This window comes from Scyliorhinus canicula, chromosome 8 (genome assembly GCF_902713615.1).
Source record: "Scyliorhinus canicula chromosome 8, sScyCan1.1, whole genome shotgun sequence".
NCBI lineage: Eukaryota > Metazoa > Chordata > Chondrichthyes > Carcharhiniformes > Scyliorhinidae > Scyliorhinus > Scyliorhinus canicula.
The window spans coordinates 32,547,762-32,572,046 of record NC_052153.1 but is presented as its reverse complement, the minus strand read 5'-3'; the positions used below and the strand labels follow the sequence as shown (position 1 = coordinate 32,572,046).

Sequence of the window (24,285 nt, the reverse complement as noted above, 5' to 3'; positions counted from 1 at the left end):
CGGTTTTGCTGGATGTAGCTAACCAATCTGCAAAACAAAACTAAACACACCCTGTAGTTGCCTGCTCAAAAACAAAAGTGAAAGCCCAGCTCCACCCACACTCTGACATCACTGCAGCCATCCGATAACCACCCATTTCTGAAAGGTACTCGCACATGACAGCAGGGGCGAAATTCTCCTACCCCCCTGGGGTCAGAGAATCGCCCGGGGCCGACGTAAATCCCGCCGTGGCCGGATTTCCATGCCATCTGGGAATTGGCAGTGGTGGGAATTGCGCTGCGCCGATCGGCGGGCCCCCCGTGGCTATTTTCCTGCCCGCGATGGGCCGAAGTCCCGCCGCTGAGAGGCTAATCCTGCCGACGTGGTTTCAACGACCTCTGGTGGCGGCGGGATTAGCGGCGTAAGCGGGCCCCCGGCGTCTTGGGGGGGGGCACGGGGCGATCGGACCCCGGGGGGGGTGCCCCCACAGTGGCCTGGCACGCGATCGGGGCCCACCGACCAGCGGGCGGGCCAGTGCCGTGGGGGCACTCTTTTTCTTCCGCCACCGCCACGGCCTCCACCATGGCGGAGGCGGAAGAGAACCCCCCTACCGCGCATGCAGCGGTGGTGATGTCAGCGGCCGCTGACGCACCGGCGCATGCGCGAACCGGCAAAGGCCTTTCGGCCAGCCCTGATGCCAGGCGGCGGGCATCAAAGGCTGTTGGTGCCGGTTTTGGCGGCAGTCGGCGTGGCGCCAACCACTCCGGCGTGGGCTGAGCCCCTAAAGGTGGGGAGAATGCCGCACCTTTGGGGAGGCCAACGCCGGAGTGGTTGGCGCCACACCGCTACGCCGGGACCCCCCCGCCCTGCTGGGTAGGGGAGAATCCCGGCCCAGATGTCTTTAACCCTGGCAACACTGGATTCCCGCTCTTTGCTACAGTGTCAATTGCCGGACTATACTATTCCCGACGACCACTACATTCCTTTTTGTTGCTCCCACTTGAATGGCCTTCTGTGTCACTGTGCTCATGCACCCTGCAGCCCTCACTCTCTTGCAAACAATCTGAAAAACCCTCAAACCTGTTTGACAGTTTTAAAGGTCAAGACTCCTGTGCTCCTGCCTCTGCCTAAGTCGCAGTCACACCCTCCTGTCCCTGACCTCTTGTAACGGAACCATGACTAAGATGGAAATCAGCATGGAGGAGTTGCAGATGGAACCAGTGTCTGAACATTTGGTGTGTCAGCATGTTGCAGAGACGGTGCTGTACCATTTGCATTACCACATCATTCACTTTCCTCAGCATGTGTCAGTTTGTCACCAGCAAATTTTGAAACTTGCTAATCTATCACAAATTCACTTTAGGACTGCCTACCCCATTTCTAAAGATTAATGATGTAAACAGTCAAGCTGTTTAAAAACAACTGCCAACGTATTCAACTGAGGACAAGAATCCATCTCCCACACATGTCCTTTCATGCTGGAGAAGGAGAAGGAGAGAGAACACCGAATAATTTTGCTCAAATGTCAATAAGACATGATTTGAATCTTATTGGCCTCCTGCAGTGTTTCCCATATGTCCCCCCCGTTGAAACTGTGATTCATGTGAAGTCTGTCTTCCAGTAGCTGAAAGGGACGAGACTATCCAATCATAGGGGTTTGGAAAAGTACTGTGTCGCAACCTATGAATGAAAATAGATAAAAAAGGAATCACGGCTGGAATTCTCCATCCATTTGTTGGCGGTGGGAATCTCTGGTTCCGCAGGTAGCACACTCCTGCTTGCGGGTTTCCCGGAGGAATGTCATGGCTCCAATGGGAAATCCCATTGACAGCGGCAAGAACAGAGAATCCCACCGCCTCCCGCTGCTGAGAAACACGCAGCTGGGAGGCCAGAGAATCCCACACATCATGTGAGTCTGCATATCACAGAGAAACAAGTCAATGCATTCATTGTCTTATAAAGTATGGAGTAAACAATGGCAGTATTTATCATAGAGCCATAGAATGTTCCTGCAATGCTCAATGGCTATGGTAGTTAGTAATCTGGAGCTCTAAGGTAAAACATGTGTTCTCCAATACCCCTGTCATCGTCAGCACCTGCTCCAGCAATATGGAGGCCCCCTGTCGTCAGCACCTCCTCCAACAATGTGGAGGCCAGCTCCACCGGGAAGCTTTGTATCTCTTTCCTGTCAAAATCACGAACCTGCATGTATCTAAACATTTCCCCCCTGCTCCAACCCATACTTCACTCCCAGCTCCTTCAATCCGACCCCCAAGAAACAAATTTTTTAGTGTCTTAGTCCCCCTTCTCTACCCATTTCCGAAAATTTCCATTCCACTTCCCTGGCTCAAATCTGTAGTTCCCCCGAATCGGCATTTCCATTGACCCTGCCCCCAATCCGAAGTGTTGGCCAAACTGTCTCCAAATTCTCAATGAAACTATTATGCCCGACTCCCTGAGAATTTCCCCGGGGCCATCAGATGCGGCACTGTTGCTGGCGCGTTCAATCCCGGACCCCCTACATAAAATATTCTCTTTTCTGACCAACTGGGGATCGACCCCTCTGACCAAGCTCCGTACCTTTTCCACATTCGCCGCCCAGTAATAATACATCAAGTTCGGAAGACCCCAACCCCCTGCCTGCCTTGCCCTCTGTAGCAGCACCTTTCTAACTCTGGCTACCTTCCTTCCCCATATGAAAGAGGTAATCATTCCTTCAATCTCTCTGAAAAAAGCCTTTGGCAGGAACATCGGCAACCATTGGAAAATAAACAGAAATCACAGCAACATGTTCATTTTAACTGCCTGTACCTGACCCGCCAGTGACAGAGGGAGACCATCCCACCTTGCCAGATCAGCTTTCACTCTCCCCACCAAACTCCAGATTACTTACTACCATAGCCATAGCGATGGAGCCTCCCCCCTCTCCCCGCACACTCCCGAGCAACCTGCACCCCTAGGTATCTAAACTGAGCCCCTGCCCTACAGAATGTCAGTTCTCCCACCCCTGCCCCCACCCCGGCCGAGACACCACAAAATATTCACTTGGTCTCGATTTAATTTGTACCCCGAGAAAGACCCAAACACCCAAAGCAGCTCCAATATTCCCCCTATTGACACACTCGGTTCCGACACAAGTCATCGGCATATAAGAACACCCTATGCTCTATCTCCCCCCAGACTATCCCTTTCCATGCCCCCAAAATTCTTAACGCTATGGCCAATGGCTCAATCGCAAGTGTGAACAGTAAGGGGGACATAGGACATCCCTGCCTTGTCCCATGGTGAAGAGAAAGGTATCTCGAGCTGATGTTATTTGTGCGGTCGTTCACCCTCGGCTCCTTATATCATAGCTTTACCCAATGCACAAATCTTGGTCCAATCCCAAACTGCTCAAGAACCGCCATCAAGTACCCCCATTCTACCCAGTCAAATGCTTTCTCAGCGTCCAATGCCACAACCACCTCTGTTTCCTTCCCCTCCACCCGTGCCATAACGATGTTCAATACCCTTCTAATGTTTGAAAAGAGCGGCCTCCCTCTCATCAACCCCGTCTGATCTTCAGCTATCACCTTCGTGAGGCACTCCTCCAGCCTACCTACGAGTACCTTCGCCGATATCTTTGCGTCCCCGTTTAAAAATGATATACAACCCACACTCCGTCGGATGCTTATCTTTTTTAAGCAACAGGGAAATCGATGCCTGCCCCAAAGTTTGTGGTAACACCCCCTTCCCTAGTGCCTCCTCAAACATCCCCACCACCAGCGGTACCAGCTTATCCTTGAACTTTTTATAGTATTCCACCGGAAACCCATCCTGCCCTGGCACCTTACATAGATAGAATTTACATAGAATTTACAGTGCAGAAGGAGGCCATTCAGCCCATCGAGTCTGCACCGGCTCTTGGAAAGAGCACCCTACCCAAGGTCAACACCTTCACCCTATCCCCATGACCCAGTAACCCCAGCCAACACTAAGGGCAATTTTGGACACTAAGGGCAATTTATCATGGCCAATCCACCTAACCTGCACATCTTTGGACTGTGGGAGAAAACCGGAGCACCTGGAGGAAACCCACGCACACACGGGAAGGATGTGCAGACTCCGAACAGACATTGACCCAAGCCAGAATCGAACCTGGGACACTGGAGCTGTGAAGCAATTGCGCTATCCACAATGCTACCGACCTTCCCTGACTGCATTCTCCCAATCATATCTTTTGTCTCCCGCTCCACTGTCGCTCCTTCTAATGTAGCCCTGTCCCCCTCCCCTGACCTCGGGTACTCCAGTCCATCCAAAAATTCCTGCTGCATCTCCCGGTCTCCCCCAGGTGGCGCTGACCTGTACAATCTCTCATAGAATTCCTCGAAGACCTCGGGCAAAATTCTCCGACCCCCAGCAGGGTCGAAGAATCGCCTGGGGGCGCCTAAAATCTCGCTCCCGCCATGGCAGAGATTCCCCGCCACCCGGGAAGTGGCGGGTCAGGAATCTCGCCACTCCGATCGGAGAGGCCCCTGCGGCGATTCTCCGGCCCGGATGGGCCGAAGTCCCGCCGCTGGGAGGCCTCTCCCGCCGCCGAGGTTTAAACCACCTCTGGAACGGTGGGCTCAGCGGCGCGAGCTGGCCCCCGGGGTCCTGGGGGGGCGGGGGGCGATCGAACCCCGGGGGGTGCCCCCACGGTGGCCTGGCCCGCGATCGGGGCCCCCCCCTCAGAGTCCGGGCCAGTGCCCTGGCTGCACTAGTTTCTTCCGCGTCCGCCACGGCCTCCACCATGGCAGAAGCGGAAGAGAACCCCCACATCACGCATGCGCCGGCAGTGACGTCACCGGACAGCTGCCGCTGACGTCACTGCTGGCGCATGCGCGGACCGGCAAAAGCCTTTCGGCCAGCCCTGCTGCCGGGGGCGCCGATTTCCCCACCTTTGGGGAGGCCCGACCCCTGAGTGGTTGGCGCCACTCCCCTCCCCCGGGACCCTCCATCACGCCGGGTAGGGGAGAATGCCGCCCCTTGTTAGTCAGATGCAGAGCTACCACCAACCTCCCTGCCCTGTCCCTCACCTGAACAATTTCCCTTGCCGCCACCTCTCACGGAGACTGACCCACTAACATATGCCCCGCCTTATCTCCATGCTGGGAAACTGCACCCCTTGCTGAACTCAGTTGGTGCACCGCCTTCCTGGTAGATAGTCGGTCAAAGGTGACCTGTTGTTCTTTCCTCTTTTTCAACTTCGCTGGATCCCCATCTTCTGCATAACTCCTATCTACCTCCAACATCTCATCTATTACCCTCTGCCGCTCCAACCTCTCCTCTTTGTCCACCCTGGCCTTAAACGAGATCACCTCACCACTGCCTTTAGAGCCTCCCAGACAACTGCCTTCGACACTTCACTGGTACAGTTGAAACTTACATATTCCTCAATTACCTTTTCAATTTTGTCACACAACCCTCGGTCCCCCAACAGTCCCACATCTAATTTCCACCATGGCCTCTATACTACCCACTTCTCCAGTACCATATCCACCCAATGCGGAGCACGATCTGCTACGACAATTGGTGAGTACTCCGACCCTTTAACCCCAGCCAGCAAAGCCTTCTTCACCACGAAAAAGTCAATCCGCGAGTATACCTTATTGACTGCCAAGAAAAACAAACCTCCCACTTACTCTGGTGCTGAAACGTCCAAGGGACCACCTCTCCCATTTCCACCATTAGCCCAGCCAGCGCCTTCGCCCTCCTGATGGGACCAGCGAGTGTGGCCGTGATCTGTCCAACCTTAGCTCCTGCACCAAGATGCAGTCCCCTGCAGCATTGTTACATGGGCTTTCAAACTTCTACGATGCGCAAGCACCCTTGACCTCCTGACTGGACCTCCTACTGCCTTCACATTCCATGTGACTATCCGAACTGGAGGTCTCTCACCCCATCTCCCTCCCCCCCCCCCCCCTCCTTCTTATCCACCATCATCATACCACCGGACCCTCTCCCATGAGCCTGACCCACCCCTATTAGGGGCCTTGAGTTAAAATGTTCTTGAACAAATTTAACTGTCTGGTCAAAGGGCTTCAAGTCAGGTGCTTCCGGGGACGTGAGTTTCCCAATCAAATTATACGTTTGGAGCTTGCAAATTGTCTGAAGTAAAAAAGGTATTGCAATAATCATCATGGGGGACATCAATATGCAGGTGGACTGGGAAAATCAGGTTGGTAGTGGATCCCAAGAAAGGAATTTGTGGAGTGTCGAAGAAATGTTTTTTTGGAACAGCTTATGACAGAGCTTACTGGAGAACAGGCAATTCTGGATTTGGCGATGTGTAATGAGGCGGACTTGATTAGGGAATTTAAGGTGAAGGAACCCTGAGGGAGCAGTGACCACAATATGATAGAATTTACTCTGCAGTTTGAGAGGGAGAAGCTTCAATCAGATATAACGATATTACAATTAAATAAGGGTAACTACAGAGACATCAGCGAGGAGCTGGCCAGAGTTGATTGGAAAAAGAGCCCAGCACGGTACAAAGTGGAACAGCAGTGGCACGAATTTGTGGAGGTTATTCGGGAGACACAACAGAAATTCATCCCAAGGAGGAGGAAACATGGTAAGGGGAGGACAAGTCATCCATGGCTGATGAGGGAAGTCAAGGACAGCATAAAAACAAAACAAAAGCATACAAAGTGGCGAGGATTAGTGGGAAACCAGAGGATTGGGAAGCATTTAAAAGCGAGCGGAGGTCAACTAAAAAGACAATAACGGGGGAGAAGATGAAATAGGAGTGCCAGATAGCTAGTAATATAAAGGAAGATAGAAAGAGTTTTTGTCAATATATAAAAAGTAAGAGAGAGGCAAAAATAGACATTGGACCACTGGAAAATGTGGCTGGAGAAGTAATAATAGGAAACAAAGAGATGGCAGAGGGACTGAATAATTAGTTTGCATCAGTCTTCCCTGTGGAAGACACCAATGGGATGCCAGAGCTCCAGGAGAATCAAGAGGCAGATGTGAGTGCAGTAACCATCACTAAGGAAAAGGTTCTGGTGAAACTGAAAGGTGTGAAGATAATAAATCACCTGGACCGGATGGACTGCTCTGTAGGATTCTAAAAGAGGTAGCTGAGGAGATTGTGGAGGCATTGGTGGTGATCTTTCAGGAATCACTGGAGACAGGAAGGATCCCAGAGGACTGGAAGGTGGCTAATGTAACACCACTGTTTAAGAAGGGCGGAGGCAGAAGACGGGAAATTATAGGCCGGTTAGCCTGACTTCGGTCATTGGTAGGATTTTAGAGTCCATTATTAATAAATGAGATTGCGGAGTATTTGGAAGCGCATTATAAAATAGGACTGATTCAGCATGGCTTCGTCAAGGGGAGATTATGAGGGAACAGGACATGGCTAATCGGCAGGGGAAGGGGGCGGGTCGTCCCGCGACCCGGCTGATCACTTGGAACGTGAGGGGGTTGAATGGGCCGGTCAAGAGATCAAGGGTATTCTCACACCTGAAGGGACTGAAGGCTGATGTAGCAATGTTACAGGAGACCCATTTGAAGGTAGTGGACCAGGTTCGCCTGAGAAGGGGGTGGGTGGGACAGGTGTTCCACTCTGGATTGGACGCAAAGAACCGGGGGGTGGCGATTCTGGTGGGAAAGAGGGTGTCGTTCGTGGCGGAGGAGGTGGTGGCGGATAAGGAGGGTAGGTATGTGATGGTGAAGGGTAAGCTGCAGGGGGAGAAAGTGGTGATGGTCAACGTATATGCCCCGAACTGGGATGACGCGGGTTTTATGAGGCGCCTATTGGGCCTCATTCCGGGACTGGAGGCAGGGGGCTTGATCATGGGGGGGGACTTTAACACAGTGCTGGACCCCGGGCTAGACAGATCGAGCGCAAGGACCAATAGGAGGCCGGCAGCGGCAGAAGTGCTGAGGGGGTACATGGAGCAGATGGGAGGAGTAGACCCATGGAGGTTTGGTAGGCCGAGGGCGAGGGAGTATTCCTTTTTCTCCCACGTCCATAGAGTGTACTCCAGAATCGATTTCTTCGTGTTGAGCAGGGGGCTGATCCCGAGGGTACGGGAAGCTGAGTACTCGGCCATTGCGATCTCTGATCATGCACCGCATTGGGTGGATGTGGAAATGGGGGAGGCGCGGGACCAGCGCCCGCTGTGGCGGCTGGATGTGGGGCTGTTAGCGGACGACGAGGTGTGTAAAAGGGTCCGGAAGAGCATTGAGAGCTATCTGGACTTGAATGACACGGGTGAGGTGCAGGTGGGGATGGTCTGGGAGGCCCTGAAGGCAGTGATCAGGGGAGAGCTGATCTCCATAAGGGCGCATAGAGAAAGAAAGGAGAGGCAGGAGAGGGAGAGGCTGGTGGGGGAGCTATTGGAAGTGGATAGGAGATATGCGGAGGCACCAGAGGAGGGGCTGCTGGAAGAACGGCGCAGCCTGCAGGTCAAGTTCGACCTGCTGACCACCAGGAAGGCAGAGACGCAGTGGAGAAGGGCACAGGGCGCGGTCTATGAGTATGGGGAAAAGGCGAGCAGGATGCTGGCACACCAGCTTCGCAAACGAGATGCGGCTAGGGAGATTGGGGGAGTGAAGGAGAGGGGCGGGAAGGTAGTGCAGAAGGGGCAAGAAGTGAACGGGGTCTTCAGGGATTTTTACAAGGAGTTGTATCGGTCTGAGCCGCCGACAAGGAGAGGGGGAATGGAGGACTTCCTAAACAAATTGAGGTTCCCAAGGGTCCAGGAGGGGCTGGTAGAAGGGCTGGGGGCGCCAATAGGGCTAGAGGAGCTAGTCAAGGGAATAGGTCAGATGCAAGCGGGGAAGGCGCCGGGGCCAGATGGGTTCCCGGTGGAATTCTATAAGAAAAATGTGGACTTGGTGGGACCGGTACTGGTACGAGCCTTTAATGAGGCGCGAGAGGGGGGGGTTCTGCCCCCGACAATGTCGCAGGCTCTGATCTCCCTGATATTGAAGCGGGATAAAGACCCCGTGCAGTGCGGGTCCTACAGGCCTATCTCGCTTCTGAACGTGGATGCCAAGTTGCTGGCAAAGATCCTGGCAGCTAGAATAGAGGATTGTGTGCCAGGGGTAATCCATGAGGACCAGACGGGGTTCGTGAAGGGGCGGCAGCTCAACACGAACGTGCGGAGATTGCTGAATGTAATTATGATGCCGGCAGTGGAGGGGGAGGCTGAGATAGTGGTAGCGCTGGACGCGGAGAAGGCATTCGATAGGGTGGAGTGGGAGTACCTGTGGGAGACGTTGAAACGGTTTGGGTTTGGGGAAGGGTTTATTAAGTGGGTGAAGTTGCTCTACTCGGCCCCGACGGCGAGTGTAGTGACAAACGGGAGGAGGTCGGAGTATTTCGGGCTCCACCGAGGGACCAGGCAGGGATGTCCCCTATCCCCCCTACTTTTCGCACTGGCGATTGAACCGTTGGCGATGGCACTGAGGGGTTCAGGGGGGTGGAGAGGACTGACTAGGAGAGGGGAGGAACATCGAGTATCGCTGTATGCGGATGATCTACTGCTGTACGTGGCAGACCCAGAAGGGGGAATGCCGGAGATAATGGAACTATTAGCAGAGTTTGGGGACTTTTCGGGGTACAAATTAAATTTGGGCAAAAGCGAGGTTTTTGTGATACACCCGGGGGACCAGGGAGAGGGTATTGGGAGACTCCCCTTCAAGCGAGCAGGAAAGAGCTTTAGGTACTTAGGGGTGCAGGTGGCAAGGAACTGGGGGACCCTCCACAAGTTGAACTTTTCCAGGCTGGTGGAACAGATGGAGGAGGAGTTTAAGAGGTGGGACATGGTACCGTTGTCGCTGGCGGGGAGGGTGCAGTCAATCAAAATGACGGTCCTCCCAAGGTTCTTGTTTTTATTTCAGTGCTTGCCCATCTTCCTCCCTAGGGCCTTCTTCAAAAAGGTGACGAGTAGCATCATGAGCTACGTGTGGGCGCATGGCACCCCAAGGGTGAGGAGGGTCTTTTTGGAGCGGAGTAGGGACAGTGGAGGGCTGGCACTACCCAATCTTTCGGGGTACTACTGGGCGGCAAATGTGTCAATGGTGCGCAAGTGGATGATGGAAGGGGAGGGGGCAGCTTGGAAACGAATGGAGAGGGCGTCCTGTGGCAACACAAGCCTGGGGGCCCTAGTAACGGCACCATGGCCGCTCCCCCCCACGAGGTACACCACGAGCCCGGTGGTGGCGGCCACCCTCAAGATATGGGGGCAGTGGAGGCGACATAGGGGGGAAATGGGAGGTCTGTTGGCGGCGCCAATAAGAGGGAACCATAGATTCATCCCGGGGAACATCGACGGGGGATTTCAGAGCTGGTACAGGGTGGGCATACGGCAGCTGAAGGACCTGTTTATAGAGGGGAGGTTTGCGAGCCTGGGAGGGCTGGAGGAGAAGTTTGAGCTCCCCCCGGGAAACATGTTCAGATATCTACAAGTGAAGGCATTTGCTAGGCGGCAGGTGGAGGGGTTTCCCCTGCTCCCCAGTAAGGGGGCGAGTGATAGGGTGCTCTCGGGGGTCTGGGTCGGAGGGGGGAAGATATCAGACATCTACAAGATAATGCAGGAGGCGGAAGAAGCATCAGGGGAGGAGCTGAAAGCCAAGTGGGAAGGGGAGCTGGGAGAGCAGATAGAAGACGGGACGTGGGCGGATGCACTGGAGAAGGTCAATTCTTCCTCCTCGTGTGCGAGGCTGAGCCTCATTCAATTTAAGGTGCTGCATTGAGCTCACATGACGGGGACAAGGATGAGCCGGTTCTTTGGGGGTGAGGACAGGTGTGTCAGATGTCTGGGAAGCCCAGCGAACCATGTGCATATGTTCTGGGCATGTCCGGTGCTGGAAGGGTTCTGGAAGGGGGTGGCAAGGACGGTGTCGAAGGTGGTGGGGTCCAGGGTCAAACCAGGATGGGGGCTTGCGATCTTTGGGGTCGGGGTAGAACCGGGGGTACAGGAGGCTAGGGAGGCCGGAATACTGGCCTTTGCGTCCCTAGTGGCTCGACGAAGGATATTAATTCAATGGAAGGACGCGAGGCCTCCAAGCGTTGAAACTTGGATTAACGATATGGCTAGCTATATTCAGCTAGAAAGGATCAAATTTGCCCTGAGAGGGTCGGTACAGGGATTCGCCAGGCGGTGGCAACCTTTCCTTGACTTTTTAGATCAGAGATAGACGTTCGGGGTCGTGGCAGCAGCAACCCGGGGGGGGGGGGGGGGGGGGGGGGGGGGGGGGGAGGGGAGGGGGGGGGCAGCAAGGGTCGTGGGGGGACACGCACGACTGTAACGCGGGCAAGCCTGCTCGCTGCTCATGTCTGAAACTGTAGGCTGCCTTGGTTGTTAAGGTTGCCGGGGGGGGGGGGGGGGGGGGGAGGACTGGTGCGCGCGAGAGGGCGGGCGAGGGAGGGACATTTGCCTAGAGGGATTGTGTTGTAAATAATTTAAAAATTAGTAGGGGTAAATGTCTGTATGGAAAAACTCTTTCAATAAAAATTATTTAAAAAAAAAGGGGAGATTATGTCTGACAAACATAGTTTGGGGCAGCACGGTAGCATGGTGGTTAGCATAAATGCTTCACAGCTCCAGTTTCCCAGGTTCGATTCCCGGCTGGATCACTGTCTGTGCGGAGTCTGCACGTCCTCCCCGTGTGTGCGTGGGTTTCCTCCGGGTGCTCCGGTTTCCTCCCACAGTCCAAAGATGTGCGGGTTAGGTGGATTGGCCATGCTAAATTGCCCGTAGTGTCCTAAATAGTAAGGTTAAGTGGGGAGGGGGGGGGGGGGGGGGGGGGGGGGGGGGGGGGGGGTTGTTGGGTTACGGGTATAGGGTGGATACGTGGGTTTGAGTAGGGTGATCATGGCTCGGCACAACATCGAGGGCCGAAGGGCCTGTTCTGTGCTGTACTGTTCTATGTTCTAAACGTGTTAGAGTTCTTTGAGGAAGTAAGAAGGAAGTTAGATAAAGGAGAACCAGTGGACCTGATTTATGGTGATTTTCAGAAGGCCTTTGACAAGGTGCCGCAAGGAGACTGTTAAATCAGTTAAGATTCAGCCCATGGTGTTCAGAGTAAGATCCTGGCATAGATACAGGATTGGCTGACTGGCAGAAGGCAGAGAGTGAGGATAAAGGGGTCTTTTTCAGGATGGCAGCCGGTTACTGGTGGTGTGCCTCAGGGGTCAATGCTGGGACCACAATTTTTCACAGTATACATTAATGATCTGTAAGAAGGAAGTGAAGGCACTGCTGCTAATTTTTCAGATTATACAAAGATCTGGTGAGGGACAGATAGTATTGAGGAAGCAGGCGGGCTGCAGAAGGACTTGGACAAGCTAGGAGAGTGGGCAAAGAAGTGGCAGATGGAATACAATGTGGAAAAGTGTGAGGTTATGCACTTTGGAAGGAGAATGGAGGCATGGACTATGTTTTAAATGTGGAAATGCTTCGGAAATCAGAAGCACAAAGGGACTTGTTTACAATTCTCTTGAGGTTAACGTGCAGGCTCAGTCAGCAGTTCGGAAGTCAAATGCAATATTTGCATTCATGTCAAGAGGGCTCGAATACATGAGCAGGGATGTACTTCTGGTCAGACACTATTTGGAATATTGTAAGCAGTTTTGGGCCCCGTATCGAAGGAATCATATGCTGGCCTTGGAAAGGGTCCAGAGGAGGTTCACAAGAATGATCCCTGGAATGAAGAGCTTGTCGTATGAGGAATGATCGAGGACTCTGGGTCTATACTCAGAGTTTAAAAGGATGAGGGGATTTTATTGAAACTTACAGGATACTGCGAGGACTGGATAGAGTGGACATGGAGAGGATCTTTCCACTTGTAGGAAAAACTAGAAGCAGAGGACACAATCTCAGAGTAAAGGGACAATCCTTTAAAACAGAGATGAGGAGGAATTTCTTCAGCCAGAGGGTGGTGAATCTGCGGAACTCTTTGCCGCAGAAGGCTGTGGAGGCACAAACACAGACTGTCTATAAGACACGAGTAGATAGGTTCTTGATTAATAAGGGGATCAGGGGTTATGTGGAGGAGGCAGGAGAATGGGGATGAGAAAAATATCAGCCATGATTGAATGGCGGAGCAGACTCGATGGGCCGAGTGGCCTAATTCTGCCCCTACGTCTTATGACCTTATGGAAGTATCACTTTTTGCTTGACCTCGCCTGTTAACTTGTTCACCGTAAAAAAGAAATAGAGTTGTTTGATATACTGACTCCATAACTCAACCCTTGGCCAAATGGGTCTTGTTTTTCAATTCTAAGCATTTCCACTCACGATTTAAATGATTTTGACTCTTTCTGGAGCTTCTCTTTTTTTCCTCAATGGTTTCTCTGATTCATGATGACTGTCGGCTGTGATCAAAACATTTACCCCTTTGCCAATGCGGTGGCTTGAGGCATGCACTGGAGGCTTCTAGTTGGTAACAAAGGGGTTTATTGATGAAAGGCAAAGGCAGTTAGATAACAGGCACAGAACACTATACAACCAGTCTTGACAGTTCTGTTCTGATGGATCTCTGTGTCTATTCAGAACCCTGGATATTCGTTATCCCTTCTCAGTTCCCAAATAACGGAAGTCAAGTCTGTGCTTTTTGGCAAAGTCCACTTGTACTTTATTTGTCAGCTGTGCCACTGGTAAACTTATTTTCAATACAAAATTTAGAAAGTTTCCAACTCGCCCTGCAGCAAGCTTGTCAGATTGATTGTCTTCAGCGAATACAGTAGTTGAGTTTTCATTCAATTACAGATCACAGTAATTCTTCAAAATCATAATACACAATAAAATAACTAAGTAATTTAAACAAAAGAAAGATGGAGATTAGCAAAAGCAAGCAGCAAAGGAAATAGGTTTCAGAAATATAGATGGGGTGATCCCGGGATGAGTTTTTCCATCCTGGTAAGTGATTCTTAAGGAGGTTATTAACTGAAGGTCTAGCCTTGTTTTTACTTCTGATTGGCTTTAACTAATTTATAATTTACTCAATTCGGCCAAAATGTCTGTCCATCAATTTAAGAGATATATGTATTTAAATGTATTGGTGCAAATTTCCCATTCCATCGCTTGCCAATTTTCAAAATTATCCACACTTACATCTAACATTAATTAGAAAAACACAGTTTTCATAGAACATAGAACATAGAACATAGAACATAGAACGATACAGCGCAGTACAGGCCCTTCGGCCCTCGATGTTGCACCGACATGGAAAAAAAAAACTAAAGGCCATCTAACCTACACTATGCCCTTATCATCCATATGCTTGTCCAATAAATTTTTAAATGCCCTCAATGTTGGCGAGTTCACTACTGTTGCAGGTAGGGCATTCCACGGCCTCACCACTCTTTGCGTAAAAAACCCACCTCTGACCTCTGTCCTATATCTATTACCCCTCAATTTAAGGCTATGTCCCCTCGTGCTAGCCACCTCCATCCGCGGGAGAAGGCTCTCGCTGTCCACCCTATCTAACCCTCTGATCATTTTGTATGCCTCTATTAAGTCACCTCTTAACCTTCTTCTCTCTAACGAAAACAACCTCAAGTCCATCAGCCTTTCCTCATAAGATTTTCCCTCCATACCAGGCAACATCCTGGTAAATCTCCTCTGCACCCGTTCCAAAGCTTCCACGTCCTTCCTATAATGAGGCGACCAGAACTGTACGCAATACTCCAAATGCGGCCGTACCAGAGTTTGGTACAGCTGCATCATGACCTCATGGCTCCGGAACTCAATCCCTCTACCAATAAAGGCCAACACACCATAGGCCTTCTTCACAACCCTATCAACCTGGGTGGCAACTTTCAGGGATCTATGTACATGGACACCGAGATCCCTCTGCTCATCCACACTACCAAGAATTTTACCATTAGCCAAATATTCCGCATTCCTGTTATTCTTTCCAAAGTGAATCACCTCACACTTCTCCACATTAAACTCCATTTGCCACCTCTCAGCCCAGCTCTGCAGCTTATCTATGTCCCTCTGTAACCTGCAACATCCTTCCGCACTGTCTACAACTCCACCGACTTTAGTGTCGTCTGCAAATTCACTCACCCATCCTTCTGCGCCCTCCTCTAGGTCATTTATAAAAATGACAAACAGCAACGGCCCCAGAACAGATCCTTGTGGTACGCCACTCGTAACTGCACTCCATTCTGAACATTTCCCATCAACTACCACTCTCTGTCTTCTTTCAACTAGCCAATTTCTGATCCACATCTCTAAATCACCCTCAATCCCCAGCCTCCGTATTTTCTGCAATAGCCGACCGTGGGGAACCTTATCAAACGCTTTACTGAAATCCATATACACCACATCAACTGCTCTACCCTCGTCTACCTGTTCAGTCACCTTCTCAAAGAACTCGATAAGGTTTGTGAGGCATGACCTACCCTTCACAAAACCATGCTGACTATCCCTAATCATATTATTCCTATCTAGATGATTATAAATCGTATCTTTTATAATCCTCTCCAAGACTTTACCCACCACAGACGTTAGGCTCACCGGCCTATAGTTACCGGGGTTATCTCTACTCCCCTTCTTGAACAAAGGGACCACATTTGCTATCCTCCAGTCCTCTGGCACTATTCCTGTAGCCAATGATGACCTAAAAATCAAAGCCAAAGGCTCAGCAATCTCTTCCCTGGCTTCCCAGAGAATCCTAGGATAAATCCCATCCGGCCCCGGGGACTTATCTATTTTCACCTTGTCCAGAATTGCCAACACTTCTTCCCTACGCACCTCAATGCCATCTATTCTAATAGCCTGGGTCTCAGCATTCTCCTCCACAATATTATCTTTTTCTTGAGTGAATACTGACGAAAAGTATTCATTTAGTATCTCGCTTATCTCCTCAGCCTCCACACACAACTTCCCACCACTGTCCTTGACTGGCCCTACTCTTACCCTAGTCATTCTTTTATTCCTGACATACCTATAGAAAGCTTTTGGGTTTTCCTTGATCCTACCTGCCAAAGACTTCTCATGTCCCCTCCTTGCTCGTCTCAGCTCTCTCTTTAGATCCTTCCTCGCTTCCTTGTAACTATCAAGCGCCCCAACTGAAACTTCACGCCTCATCTTCACATAGGCCTCCTTCTTCCTCTTAACAAGAGATTCCACTTCTTTGGTAAACCACGGTTCCCTCGCTCGACCCCTTCCTCCCTGCCTGACTGGTACGTACTTATCAAGAACATGCAATAGCTGTTCCTTGAACAAGCTCCACATATCCAGTGTGCCCAACCCTTGCAGCCTACTTCTCCAACCAACACATCCTAAGTCATGTCTAATGGCATCATAATTGCCCTTCCCCCAGCTATAACTCTTGCTCTGCGGGGTATACTTATCCCTTTCCATCACTAACGTAAAGGTCACCGAATTGTGGTCACTGTCTCCAAAGTGTTCACCTACCTCCAGATCTAACACCTGGCCTGGTTCATTACCCAAAACCAAATCCAAAGTGGCCTCACCTCTTGTTGGCCTGAAAGACATTCATTAAGACATTATCACCCTAGACTGGCTGTTACCATAGAAATGGAACTGCCCATTCTTAGGACAGCAGCACCAGTTCTTACCATACAATGGGGCCTTTTAGCTAGTTGACCTCACAGACCTTGCAGCCTCAAGCAACTTGCAGAAAGAAAAAAATTAAAATCTATGATCTGGATTAATCCTTAGTGCATTCCCAGCTAGGATTCCCAGCTATTGTTGCACCTAAGTAATGCTTAATACGCTTACAGTTAATTATTCATAATGAGTTCTCATTTAATCCTTTTACCTCTATCATCTTCCCTTACTCTCATGGTTATAGCCGTCTAGAAAAGTCAATTTCTATCAAGCTCCCTCGTCCAAGCTGTCCGGGGTCCTGATTCAAGGGCCCTGCACAAACTTACTATTGGCAGGGGTCAATGCACTCCACAGACCCAAGCCAATCACGTGATCTGTGGAACCGATCCTTTTAAAGGGGCCACACTAATTGAACATCAAACATACAGTGCTACATACACTAAGGGCAATTTATCATGGCCAATCCACCTAGCTTGCACGTCTTCGGACTGTGGGAGGAAACTGGAGCATCCGGAGGAAACCCACGCAGACACTGGGAGAACATGCAGACTCCTCACAGACAGTGACCCAGCAGGGAATCGAACCTGGGACCCTGGCGCTGCAAAACCACAGTGCTATCCATTTGTGCTACTGTGCTGCCCTGAATGGAATGTCATTATTTAATGCAAAGGGAATTGAATCCAGAGGTTTGGAGGTTAGGTTTCAGATGTAGACCACATTTTGAGGGCTGTGTGCAGTATTGGTCACCTTACATAAGGAAGGATGTCAATGCTTTGGAAGCAGTTCAGATATGGAATGGGGAAGTTGTCTGATGAGGAAATGTGGAACAGTTTAGAAGAGTTTATTGGTCACAATGTTTATTTACGCAAGGTTAAATCAGGGTTTCTGGCGTCAGTTATTGATACTTCAAAGAGCCTGGATGATTGACACATTTGTTGTACTGTGGTCAATTAAAAAAAATAAAATAATGACTTTTCTAAAGTTTATTCTGCACATCCAACTAGCATGATATGATTTGTTGATTCTGTACAGCCATGAGCATGGATGTTCCATAGACTGTCATAATGTGCTTGAAGAGCCTGGGGGTGTAAGCTGAGTGGAAGGGAAGAGTTTGTCATAGGGGTCATGAATGGCTATTGTGGGTTGGGTGGAGGACATAGCCTGGCATGAGGACATGAGATGCCATGGGGAATTTGTGAGCGTCGAGTGGATGCAACGACTGGAGGGTCTTTGTGTTTTTATTTTAACTGGGCCAAAATCTACAGCACCTGGCAGCCCAGTGTGCAACTGAACCTCTTCCCATGTTGACTGGCCTGACAGCAGCTGCCCCCTGGCAATGAAGATCTTGCCATTGCGGTCACTTTCTCCTGAGGCAGGCGGGTCAAAATGGGAATCTTCCTGACTCCCACTACCTGCCTCAAGGATTTTCAGATGGCAGAAACTAGTAAGATATCAAAGTGACTTATGGCATTGCGTCACTTGTGTGGAATGGAGATGAAATTCTGCAAGGCTAGTTTGACTGCTATCTTCCTCAAAACGATAACAACTTGTTTTTTAAAAACATTATTTCATGTAATTTGCCATTATTGTGAGTAGACAGTATTTTTGTGTAGATTTTTTACGCATTGACTTTGCTTTTGTGACAATGCCATTATCTATAGACCTGTAATTTAACCAGACACACATCAGAGAAGCAAATGAGTAAACAAAATCTTAGCGGGGAACTTGGCTTTCTTAGCGAGTCACTTTTCTTTAATTATGAAAAAAGAGAAACGTACTGAACTCAGCAGTAAACATTTTTCGGATTTTAAAATTAAAAGTAAAAGATTTATTAACAAGAAGAAAATAGAACTTATAATTACAATTAAAATTAGTCTTACAAAACAATCCCCCATAAAGACTCCCAACTTGGTCAGACTCCCAAGTGAACACCCTCTTGGCAACAATTCTTTATAGATGGTTCCTAACATCAATAGAAGTGACAATGCTATAGTCTATTATGAGGGGTGTGATAACAGGACATCTAGAAAATATCAACAGGGTTAGACAAAGCCAAAATGGATTTATGAAAAGTAAATCATATTTGACATAAGAAGATAAGAACTAGGAGCAGGAGTAGGTCATCTGGCCCCTCGAGCCTGCTGCGCCATTCAATAAGATCATGGCTGATCTTATTGTGGACCTGGCTCCACTCACCCACCCACTCACCATAACCCTTAATTCCTTTACTGTTCAAAAATCTATCTACCTTTGCCTTCAAAACATTGAACGAGGTAGCCTCAGCTGCTTCACTGGACAGGGAATTCCACAGATTTACAACCCTTTGGTTGAAGAAGTTCACCCTCAGTCCTAAATCTGATCCCCCTTATTTTGAGGCTGTGCCCCCTAGTTCTAGTTTCACCCTTCAGTGGAAACAACCTCGCTGCTTCTATCTTAACTGTTCCCTTCATAATTTTATGTTTCTATCAGACCCCCCCCCCCCCCCCCCCCCACCTCATTCTTCTAAGTTCCAATGAGTATAGTCCCAGTCTACTCAGCCTCTCCTCAAAAGCCAATACTCTCAACTCCGGAATCAATCTGGTGAATCTCCTCTGCACCTCTGCAGAAGAGATTGATGAATCTACTGGAGTTTTTCAAGGATATACCAAGTAGAATAGATAAGGAAGAACCAGTTGATATGGTGTATTTGGATAAAACTTTCAATAAAGTCTCATATAAGAGGTTTGTGTGCAAAATTAAAGCCATGATGTGGAGATGCCGGCGTTGGACTGGGGTGAGCACAGTAAGAAGTCTTACAACACCAGGTTAAAGTCCAGCAAACATGTTGGACTTTAACCTGGTGCTGTAAGACGTCTTACTGCAAAATTAAAGCACATGGAATTGGAGGTAATATATTGGCATGGATTGAGAATTGGTTAACAGACGGGAAACAGAGAGTAGGAATGAATGTTTTTTCGAAGTGGCAGGCAGTGACTGGTGAGGCCCCACAGGGATCAGTGCTTGGGCCCCAGCTATTCACAATATACATAAATAATTTGGATAAGGGAGCCAAATGTAATGGCCAGGTTTTTCCAAAATAAAGGACAACTCTCCCCAGAGAAACAGACAGGTTTCCTGACAAGATCGTCCCATCTTAATGAAGGGGACATGTATTGCGCCATCATTGTGAGGGGCCTAAACACCATCAAGCCTGGCTGAACAGAGATCAGACTGCCGTTTTTAAAGGACACCCCAAACTCAAAGTGAAATGAACGGCCCTCCACCTCTTCCCCCACCCTGGCCATTGATGGCATGCCCCCCCCTCCCACCCCGAACATAGATCTCCGACATCGGGGCCCTCCCAGTGGGTTGCCCTTTATGTGCCGTCATTTCAAGTCCTGCATCTTCAGGCCCTGCCCTCTGACAGTGCCAGTAAACTGCCCTGCCATATCCCTGACCACCCGGGGACTCACAACAGCCTCTGCACACCTCGGCATGGTCATCACGTCAGGTCTCCATTTGTGAAGACAAGTCGTGATTCCCGCCTGTGCCACCTTATGCTGTTGGATGGGAACATAGCACATTCCCGGAAGATTCAGCATTAAGCCAATTTTGAATATTAAAATATATTTAAATGAATGGCAATTAGATTCTTGCCCCAACTGGGCGTGAATCTGATTCCTTCTGTTGGGAGGATCCGTGAACATTGTGAACTGTTCTGCACCAGCGCAAAGTCTGTTTCAGGCCTCTCACGGAATTTTCTGGACATAGCGGGATTTGCGCTGGGCGCAATGTGGCTGGGAAATCACCCCCAATATTTCCAAGTTTGCAAATGACATGAAATCTGGAGGGGATGTGAGTGGTGAGGAGGATGTTAATAGACTTCAAGATGATTTAGACAAGTTGAGTGAGTGGACAAATACATGTGGATAAATGAGTTATCCAGTTCTTATGGAGTAGCAAAATGGAAGAGTGTTATTTAAATGGTGTTATATGCAGAGCAAGGCCAACAGCGTGGGTTCAATTCCCGCACCAGCTGAGGTTATTCATGAAGGCCTCACATTGTCAACCTTGCCCCTCGCCTGAGATGTGGTGATCCTCAGGTTAAATCACCACCAGTCAACTCTCCCCCTCAAGGGGAGAGCAGCCTGGGTCACATGGGAATATGGAGACTTTATATTGGGAATTGTTGACGTACAAAGGAACCTGAGTGTCATTGCACACCAGTAACTAAAAGCAAGCATGCAGGGACAATAAATAATTAGGAAGGCAAATAGTATGTTAGCCTTCATTGAGAAAGAGGAGCAAAGATGTTTTATTGCAGCTGTACAGGTCTTAGTGCAGCCACACCTGGATTATTGAGTGCAGTATTGCTCCTTGCCTACAAAAGGATATAGTTACCATGGAGGGAGTGCAGCAAATGTTCACCAAACTGATTTCTGGGATGGCAGAATTGTTCTGAGAGGAGATTGGGTCGACTAGGCCTGTATTCATTGGAGTTCAGAAGAATGAAAAGGGATCTCATTGATGAAATCTATAAAAGTCTGACAGAGCTGGAAAGATTGGGTGCAGGGATGTTGTTTCCTCTGGCTGGGAGGTCACAGTCTCAGGATACGGGGTGGGCCATTTAGGGCTGAGATGAGGAGAAACCTCTTCATTCGGGGGCTGGTGAAACTGGAATTCTCAAAAGGCTGTGAGACGTAGTCACTTAATATATTTCAGAAGGGAATTGATTTCTAGACTCTAAAATCATCAAGGGGTATGAGGTGAGCACTGGAGTGTGACGCTGAGGTAAAAGATCAACCATAATCATAATGAATGACAGAGCAGGCTCGAAGAGCTGAATGACCTACTCCTGTCCCTATTTTCTATGTTTAACTATTAAAATACAGTAATATTTTCCCCAAGGCATGGCTATTGTCATTTTGTGAAGCATACCGCAAGACCTGTCACTCCTCACATCCACTTTGCTGAGGAAATCCAAACCATCAGACACAAGATTGTTTTTTGTAGCCTCAAGATCTTCTGGCTTAACTGGGTCGCTGATTTAACTGTTGCTAGCAGGTCCAACTCACCCAGCCCACCACGAAGCTCTAAGCGTCTCTCCTTAAATCTTGTGTCCTTTCATCTACAATTCCATTGCCTTCAGTACTTCTTTGAACTTAACTTTTCCAAAATATAAAAATCTTTAATGTTCTCCAATGGCCTCCAACTTTCAGCTCAAATTAAATTTAATAAGCTTCCTGGTTTACTTGTGAAACATTTGCAAGCCTTTTTACTTGACTTTCAAATTTCCCAAACTCTCAAATTATCTGAAAGAAAATCCAAATGTTAGGTCCAAACTATTTACTTGTACCTCAAACTAACCATAATATCTGATTACAAATGCACAAACCTCTATTCTTTAATGTCTTAACCGTCCAGAGAGTCATAGGGTGGCACAGTGGTTAGCACTGCTGCCTCACAGCGTCCGGGACCTGGTTTCAATTCCGGACTTGGGCGATTGTGTGGAGTTTGCGCGTTCTACCCATGTCTGCGTAGTTTCTTCTGGGTGCTCCAGTTTCCTCCCACAGTCCAAAGATGTGCAGGTTAGGTGGATTGGTCATTATAAACTACCCATCAGCATCCAAGGTTGCATAGTTTAGATGGGTTTCCAGGGATAGGGTAGGGAAGTGGGCCTAAGTGAGGTGCTCTCTCAGAGGGTCAGTGTAGACTCGATTGGCAGAATGGCCTCCTTCTGAGCTGTAGGAATTCTATGGTTTTAGATTTTCAGCACAGAAAAGTATCTTGGCCCATTATACCTTCGCCAGTCAAAAACAATCAACTATGTGTTCTAATTTCATTTTCCAGAACTTGGCTCATAGCCTTGTATGCTTTGGTATTGCAAGTGCACATCTAAATACTTCTTAAATGTTATGAGGGTCTCTGCCTGCACTACCCTCCCAGACAGTGAGTTCCAGACTCCCACCACCCTCTGGATGAAAAGGTTTTCCCTCACATCCCATCTAAATCTCCTGCCCCTTATCTTAAAATCTATGCCCTGGTCATTGATCCATCCATCAAGGGAAAAGGTTCCTTCCTGTCTACTCTATCTGTGCCCTTCATAATTTTATACATAGCAATCATGTCCCACCTCAGTTTCTTCTGCTCCAAGAAAAACAACCCCAGTCTATCCAACCTATCTTCATAGCTAAAACACTCCAGCCCAGGCAACATCTTGGTAAATCTGCTCTGCACCCTTTCCAGTTGCTATCACCCCTCCTATAAAGTGTATTCCAGGACGGCACATAATTCTCTAACTGTGGCCTAACTCGATGCCTCTGAGACATACGCACACACAAACACACACACACACACCCTGCTTTACAAAACAACACAATATTCCTGCCTGAAATATAAAAAGAACATTCATTCTTACACAGATGATGCTTCATTTAAATCTGAAGGTATCTTAGAACTAATAGTAAAGATTGTTTTGGATTAATTTTGAATGAAATTCATTCCTTTCTGATTCTGTCTCATTCCAGGTGAAACATTTATTGTTGAAGAAGGGTCATCAGCTGCCATCACAGTCGACCATTTGTGTGCTATTGACACTGACACTGATATTGATGAACTGACTTTTGTCCTGTGGTCCCCACCCCAGTTTGGATACATAGAGAACACATTACCTTCACCAGGCTATGAGAAGAGTAATATGGGCATCAGCATAGGTAATATCAAACTGAAATAATGCTGGTTTCTCCAATCCACACAGAATGTTTTATCAGCTGCCTGTAAACATATTTCTGTATCTCCAATAATTACAAAAGGTTAATGTAGAAAAGTACTATTGGTGCCATGTTTATGAAAAAAGATGTTCAGCAAAAGTCTTATTTTTCCATTACTTTGATTGTAAAACTCGTCAAAACTACCACAAGCAGTTTGAGAAAAAAATGTGCAGCATGATTCTCCTTTCTCCTTAACCAAAACAATGAAGACAATTTCGGCTCGAATTTTGATGGGGTAGGAATTACAGATGCACTGGTACAGTGTACCAGCATCCACATTCAGAAGGGAGCAGCAATGGCTGGGGTAAAGGAAGCCTCACTCCTTTTTTAGGGCACTAGATGCTGTAAAACAAGTAAGTTGAAAGGTCCAGGAATTCTGAGAAGCCAGGGTGTGTAAGGTGGGTGTCGGGGGGTTATGGTGGGGAAAAGGGTTGGATGGTCAGTGGACGGATAGGATGGGTCGAGAGGTCACGCCAATGCTGAAATATTTGCCACAACTATTTGCTCCCGCTGCCTGTCTGTCTGGAGGCCTGACCCTTTGGATAGAGGACTCCTTTATCTTACTACCCAGCTTCTGCACAACTGGTACTACATTAGCAAGCCCTTGAGAATGCTGTCTTCCCTATGAGGCCATAGCCAGTCTCTCTCACAAATCAGACTCTGAGCAGAACACTACTACCCCAAAGTGTTACCTTTGCCTGGAATCCCTGCAGCAAGGGGTCACTAATATTCTGTTTTCTTAGATGTTCAGAGCTTCTTCCAAACCCCCATTTCTTAAAGTATGCCAACTGAAGCCCTTTTCATAACCCCACTACACCCATCTTACACACCCTGGCTTCTCAGAATTCCTGGACCTTTCAACTTACTTGTTTTACAGCATTTAGTGCCCTAAAAAAGGAGTGAGGCTTCCTTTACCCCAACCATTGCTGCTCCAGGCTGAATGTGGATGTTGGTACACTGCACTATTCTCGCCCAACCTTCAGGTTGGA

The 24,285-nt window shown here is 48.8% G+C and overlaps 1 protein-coding gene across 3 annotated transcripts in view; it reads left to right on the top strand.

Moving 5' to 3' along the window:
* frem1a (Fras1 related extracellular matrix 1a) overlaps positions 1–24,285 on the top strand; it is a 452,495-nt gene that overhangs the window by 299,403 nt on the left and 128,807 nt on the right. For all 3 annotated transcript variants that reach the window (XM_038804357.1, XM_038804358.1, XM_038804359.1), the window contains one exon: positions 23,054–23,239. In XM_038804357.1, coding sequence (XP_038660285.1) covers positions 23,054–23,239 — 186 coding nt within the window. The remainder of the gene's footprint in view (positions 1–23,053; positions 23,240–24,285) is intronic.